This window comes from Pundamilia nyererei, unplaced genomic scaffold, assembly GCF_000239375.1.
Source record: "Pundamilia nyererei isolate P.nyererei 1_Seehausen unplaced genomic scaffold, PunNye1.0 scaffold00021, whole genome shotgun sequence".
Taxonomy (NCBI): domain Eukaryota; kingdom Metazoa; phylum Chordata; class Actinopteri; order Cichliformes; family Cichlidae; genus Pundamilia; species Pundamilia nyererei.
Genome location: NW_005187422.1, coordinates 4,786,191 through 4,793,227, shown reverse-complemented (window position 1 = coordinate 4,793,227; position 7,037 = coordinate 4,786,191). Strand labels below are relative to the sequence as shown.

Here is a 7,037-nt window from a genome sequence, read left to right as displayed (position 1 = left end):
ATCTATCTATCTATCTATCTATCTATCTATCTATCTATCTATCTATCTATCTATCTATCTATCTATCTATCTATCTATCTATCTATCTATCTATCCATCTATCCATCTATCCATCTATCCATCCATCCATCCATCCATCCATCCATCCATCCATCCATCGGCAAAACTGACTTTTTAATATTTTTAGAAAAGTATTGGAAGTGGAAGTTGCCACTAATGATGACTCAGATCTCAGAGGGTTAAGCTCTTTATGTACCATGTAGCCACAACTACAGCCAATTTAGAGTCACCAGTTAACCCAATATGTGTGTCTTTGTATTGTGGGACTACGATTTCCTGGAGAAAAGCCACACAGACAAAGAGAACATACACACATAAACTCAGAGTGTTTTTGCCTCAATGCAAGAGTGCTGTACTCACCACAGTGTAGTCCCAAGTAACACTCCAGTGGAACAGTTTCTGTGGTGTAGCCATATAATAACAACACATAAAAGAAGTTGTGGTCATTTCACATATTTCTGTCAGATCAGGTTGATGTCATATTGACTTTGGACTGAATTGAAAATCTGCACTTTGGATTTGTTAAAATGTGTTTGAATTAGATGACATGTTTTCAAATATGTAATTTTTACAAATCCAAAATATCTTTTCCAGTAAGGATTTCCCAGGAAAAGATTTAAAAAGCATGTTGACCATGTAGAACACTGAACTTACAGCCGGCAACGATAAACAAAAACTGGGTAAAATATTTGGACAGGTCAGAAGCAGAGCCTCTTCAAATTTGGTCATAGCGTCTTTTGCCTTTGAAAAGAATGAACAGTAAATAAAAAATACTCCAACCAGTGTGTTTTTACATAATTTGACGTACAAGAACCAGTCTTTCAGGAGATAACATGCAGTCACTCACAAACTCAAAGCATGCAGGTAGCAGGCAATAAATAATATCTCCTAAAAGCTTTGTATTGTGGTATTCCCAACCTGGCAACATGCCACCAGGCATGTACCCTACAGCGGGACTGCTGTGTCCTGATACATGAGCTGCAGAAATTTGTGCAGTAGTAATCCAGGCAGTGTGTCCCAGCTAACAAAGGGCTCTTGTCTGTACACAAAAGGCAGGATCTAGTTAGGATGAAAGTGTGTGTGTGTGTTTGTGTGTGTGTGTGTTTCAGAGAAAAAAAGAGAAAACCAGTGTGTGTGAAACCCACTGTATGTGTTGGGATAAATGAGGGGGCCTCCCAAAGGTTGAGGGGGGCAGGTTGGGAAAATTATTAAAGTAGCTGCTGATTGAGCCGAGACGCAAAGACTAAGATTTTAAGAGAAAAACGGGAAAAACATGTTGCTTATATTGTTAGCTTAACTGTTGTCAAGACGGTGGGAGAAAAAACGAGTTTTGCAAACAGTCACTTGAAGGGAGCAGCAGTGAGGAAGTGAACAAAGACAAAGTGTTGAATAGTTACCATGACTGTGGGTTAGGAACGTCCAGGCTGCACACTGCATGAAAGGGAAGAGCGGGTATCAGGCAGGGTTCCTCATATGGACTAGGAGGAACAGGGAGAACGGTTAAAAGAACAAATGAATGCAGTACAGTGTATAACACGGTCACTCTAGATATAACTACGTTTACAGTGTAAAGAATTCAGATAAGGTTCACCCTGTTTTTGTAACGCAAAAACTGTGAAACCAAATTGCATACGAGAGACTTCAAAGGTAACATCTGCTGGTTTCTTAAACTACTACTAGTGTAGCTAAAATGCACCCAACCCTAACTCTCTTAAAAGGATCGCTAGAGACCTGGTGGAGTTAAGGAGGTAAGGTGAGTTATTAGTAGGCCGTGATGTCATCTTAACATGCCTCTGTTCATCCCTGCATTCAGTAATTACATTCATGAATATGCCTCAAAACAAATGACGTCAGACAAGCAGTGCATAATCTTTATCTCATTGGCTGAGTAGGGTTTTTGTGGTAAAGTGAGCTGTGAGATTTGATTCAAAATAAAAGAAAGTTTTCACTAGTGATCTGGAACCTGATTAACAACACAAGGCTCCAAAAGGTTAGGTCAGCCACAGACACAGTACAGTGTGTGCCAGGCATGGGTTTGGCATTAAAATACTGATTCCTAACACTGGGCCAGAAACGAAGACATAATACAGAAATTCTCTTTACGAGAAGGATCCAGGTGTCTGTTTTCTGGCTGAGTTGGACAATAGAATGATTTTTCCCAAAATTATTTGTGTTCTTTTCATTTTGAGTCAGTGCTGGAGGAACATAGTTGGATAAACACTTGGCTGGATACTGTGCAGCCCTCTAATTCAAGGTTAGAAGGAAACAGACTGTAGAGGGCTGCTTTTAATTGTTTCCCTTTCTCACAGATGTCTTAACCCAATCTTTTATTTCTTTCTACTGCAGTTTAGTTCAAGTATGACAAATATAGATGTTGTTTGCTCTAAAGAAGAGTAACTACAAGCTGAAATAAAACCAAAGTTCATTGCAGGCAAAAAAAAAATGGACACAACATTAGAAATCCTGTCACTGTTTCTCTGATGCTCTCTCACAGAGCAACAGATCCGAACCAGATGTTGGAATGTCAGAGCGATAGTGTTTCATCTATGCACGCCATGTAAAACTGTTTGCTGATCAGATTTGGGTGCACGTGGTTTATTGAAGGATATTATATGATAAAATTAGATTCAGACTTTGGGCTCTGTTCATGTATCAAATATCATCCACACAACCAGCCCTGCGATGAAGACACTGTCTGCCACTACACCAGGGATTACTCATGCCTTGATTGTGAAATTATGAGGCAATGCTGATATTTATAACCCTAACCTTAACTTCTGATCTGATTTTGAGCTGGTACAGTAGTCAGTGTGTTCAACTTTGAAAACCATTTTTATTTCTGTGTCAGGCACGTGGTTAGTCGTGGTTTAGAGGTTCGGATTGGTTATATTCATCTTATTCTTTGTCACTGCTAGAATAACTTTGCATGACTGCACCTGTCATTCCTTTTAAGACAACTGATTGGCTGCTCCGAACAAACAGCAGGTGCTTGGGCCTTCTGTGCCATAGCTGTTTTCCTGAGAGTGAATTTTTAGGGATATGTCAGTGAGATCCTACAGATCCAAGTGTAGAAAGCTAAACAAAGTGTGTATTCTAGCTTTTTGTCCACTAAGATTATTTATACCCATTTAAAACTTTGGTCATGTACAATATGAGTGGCACAGTATATTTGATTGAGCACACTTAATTCATAAACTAAACTCCAGATATAACGATGACAAAAAACAAAAAAGTTTGAACATTACAGAGAAGATAAGTATCTACACACCGTCTATCCTACACATAGAGTTTGAGTTTTGCTGTGAGTCTGCTGGTCTCTGTCGGGGACTCGGCAGACACTTCTGCTCAGTAACTAGTCAATTACATAAGTCACAGTGTGGACTTTATCTACTTGTTTCAAAGAGTTTTTATTGGCTAGATGCTGTGGTTGGGCTTGGAAGGGTTTCATTGGCAGGGTCCAGTTTCTTAAACTGCTGTCAGGTGTTGCATGCAATCTAACTTACATGTGTGCAGCATCATTTTTAAGCTCTAAGCTTCTTGTGCCTGCCAAGCATAGAGGGTAGATTGCATTTTAGTCTAGCTTTTTAAATGTTGCTCCTTAATTATAGGGCGCAAGTGTACCAATTCATCATGCTGTCAAGTCACCAGAGTAACATCTGGGAGGCAGAGCCCAGCTGGGGACAGTCAGTTTCAGAGAACTAGGGTGCTGGGAAGAAACCCTGGAGCTGTCATCCTCGTGACTCCAGCCAAGTTTCTGTTTGTCCAAATGAGTAAGAAGGAAATGAGATGAAGCATCAGCATTTGAAGCATTCTTGCTTGTGACCAGATAATGATGCAGTTGCAGTAAAAATCGTGGGATTGGCAAAAACAAGTTTCTAACTTAGGTAGTTTCCAGAAGTACAAGGTAAGAGACAAGGGCGTTATATATCGTTTTTAAATTTCGTGCCTTGAAATATCCATGCTCATTCAGATATATTTATGTTGTGTGCCTGGCAAGTGTTTCTTTTTGTTCAGAGCTGCCAAGCATACCGAGTTCCATCAAAAAGAGAACAACAGGTCTGGGTGAATTATGCAACTAGGTTGACAAAAGCGAGGCAGGATTTCCCTGAAACCACACGCGGCTGAAACAAACCCATACACAGACCTGGACAGACTGTCCTGGTCTTTTGACAACAAACATATTTTGTGATTTATTGTTTGTTTTTTTTAACTGTCAAAGACAACGGGCCCATTCATTTAGAGCTGAACAATCCCTTCACTCATTGTTTTTCAACCCTCTCAGGCTCAAATAAAGCTTTTTGTTGCTAATGCACAACCAAGTCCTGCAGTGGTACTTCTGAGTAAAAGAACCTCATAAAAAAGTATGTGCGGTAATCAAGTTGTTAGTTTTTAACTGTTGCAAATCGGCAACGCCTGCCTTGAGAGGGTTAAGAGTCAGCTCCCACTGGAGCTAACTGGAAAACCAATCGAGGCAGGTTTGTCAGGTTGGTCCTCAGTCTTATTCAGCTGTCTCATGGTCTTAATCATAACCCGCAGCAGGTGGAGAGCAGTTTTCTGAGGCTGCAGAGTAGAATAAGGCTGCCAGCTGCTGTCCAAGCCTGTGTTGAAATCTGTTCATGGGATGAGGAACTTACTGAGAAGGAAGCTGATTTCTGTTCTGTTATTTATTGTCACAAAATATATATGGTGTTACTTTACTGATCTCCTTTTATACACCCTGCACTCACATGATAGTGCACGTATATACATGCAAGTTCACTGCACACAATCTAATTTTGTAGGAAACAAGCCACACCTGTAAAGCAAACTAGTGCAAAATTGTTCAAGACATTTCCAGACAGTTAAGAAAAGTGAAGTCTAAGGTCACCAGATTTGTGACCTGTGCACGCACCGCCACCTCTCTCGGTTTGCCTTTGTTGAATTCTGAAACATTTCTGTTCTTCTTTCAGGTTCTCACGTTCAGATGAGCTGTCGCGTCACCGGCGGTCCCATTCGGGGGTTAAGCCCTACCAGTGTCCTGTATGTGAGAAGAAATTCGCCCGCAGTGACCATCTGTCAAAACACATCAAAGTCCACCGTTTTCCTCGAAGCAGTCGGACAGTCCGCTCAGCAAACTGATGCTCCACCTGCTGAGATTACTGGGATCACTGGGAATCCTTGGAACACCCTCGTACTATATCAGTACTTTTTAAAATTCTTTCCCCCCTTTTTTTTTGTCGTGTCATCAGCAAGTCATCTGGAACATGTGAGTTGAAGCAAACCTCAGTTGGCGTTAGAGTGGTCTGGGATTGTTATTGTAAGAAACCAACACGCTTACCATCCTGTCTGTAATCAGCTGAAGGTTGATGTCGGTGCTTTGGTCGGTTGTGCACTGTTCTTATCACCTGCCTGAGAAGAAAATAAGATAAGCTTATTTCGGTTCAGTCTGGATTATGTGATACGTTTGGTAATAGCCTTGCATTTCGATTCTAACTGGATACAGGAGCTGCCATTTATTTTCCTGAAAGCTGCTAATGTCTCAGACATGTTAAATTTATGCAATGTTTCAGAAGTGAAACTCACTTGGATCCTCATCAGCTACTAACTGAGTCGTAGTTACTTTTCCTTGAGTCTTTCCTTCGCTTTCTCTCAAGGTTTTGTCCTGTTGTTTTTGCTGCCTTGCACCACTGTTAATTGACTAATAACTGTGGATAACTTTCTATTCAGCTTGTGTCTGAAACACAATGAGGGAACTGTTTTACTGACGTGGACATGAACTACTGATTGCATAGCAAAAGGAATAAAACATGATAAGCTATCAGGACTCCTCTTACTTTTTACAGGAACTTTGTAAACTGATGTAAAGAGGAGAGCTAAAAAGTGACAAACTCAAAGGTTAAGTGCACAGTGATTGTTAAAACTGGCCTTCTGATCAGTGTGAAATGTTATTTGTTGAATTTTAAGCCAAGTCATGTCTACCTGCTTCCTGGTCTTCTGTTTGTATCATAGTTTAAGCCTTACTGTAACAAAAACAAAATCATTGTTGGAGCGTGACATTGTTCTGGAAATCAAGCTTCTGATTGCAATGTGCTGTTTGACTGTTCACAACAGGGCCCTGAACTAAAATTGTTGCCTACATCTGCTAGTTTTACCTGATCTATTACTTTGCTGATGACACAATTTCTGCCTCGACTCTGCTTTATCTGTTACTCGAAACGCCCTGACGGCCTTCCACCTCAGCCAGCGAGTATCTTACCTTGAGGGGATGAATGAATTCCCACACACCATGGTGCTGACCTGCCATGAGCTGGAGAATGTGGTGGCAACGTCCCCAAATTTTTGAATGTTTTTATTTCTCTCGAACATTATTTGCTGTGTGTACAACAGCCCGTAGGGGTGCGACTATGCCGTCCATGTATAATTCATGTCTGTATAGTGACAACATGCAGGGGTACACAACATTGTACATCATTCCTTTTATTCAATTTTGAATTTTTAATGCTTGTGTGAGCACAGGCGTTTTATCGCATCCTATGAATGTATGTAAATATACAGGCGCGCACATCGCTGCATCCAGGAAACACACAGAGACTATTCTGATGATTTATAGTTTTCAACCCTAAATGTGTACATAACATTTCAGTACATATGGATATATTATATATTTTTCTTTGTTCTATCCAAGATGCATTTACAAATAAAAGTGAAAAGAATCAGTCATGTATTGTTGTTTTTTTTGCTGTGTTTATTACTTCAGGAGAGAACGGTGCTATTTCTGCAAACACACACATCCAGGTAAATAGACTAATTGTGAAACTGAAACTGAGATGAAAATTCAGGACGGATTCTTTTCCAAGTTTCCTGTCGTACATCTAAATCTGTGACTTCAACGCCTTACTTTATAAGTATACCCCCAAAGCATTATGGGAAGTGTAAGGCAGAGGTAAATTTCATCTTGTTCCTGCAAGTCAATAAAAAGATACAAATATATTTTAATG

At 40.2% G+C, this 7,037-nt stretch overlaps 1 protein-coding gene across 1 annotated transcript in view; it reads left to right on the top strand.

The window, feature by feature from the left end:
- Window positions 1–6,744, top strand: part of klf15 (Kruppel like factor 15) — an 11,661-nt gene extending 4,917 nt beyond the window's left edge. The window contains exon 3 of the mRNA XM_005726724.2: window positions 5,010–6,744. Coding sequence (XP_005726781.1) covers window positions 5,010–5,178 — 169 coding nt within the window. The 3' untranslated portion in view covers window positions 5,179–6,744. The remainder of the gene's footprint in view (window positions 1–5,009) is intronic.
- Window positions 6,745–7,037: the final 293 nt, after the last annotated feature.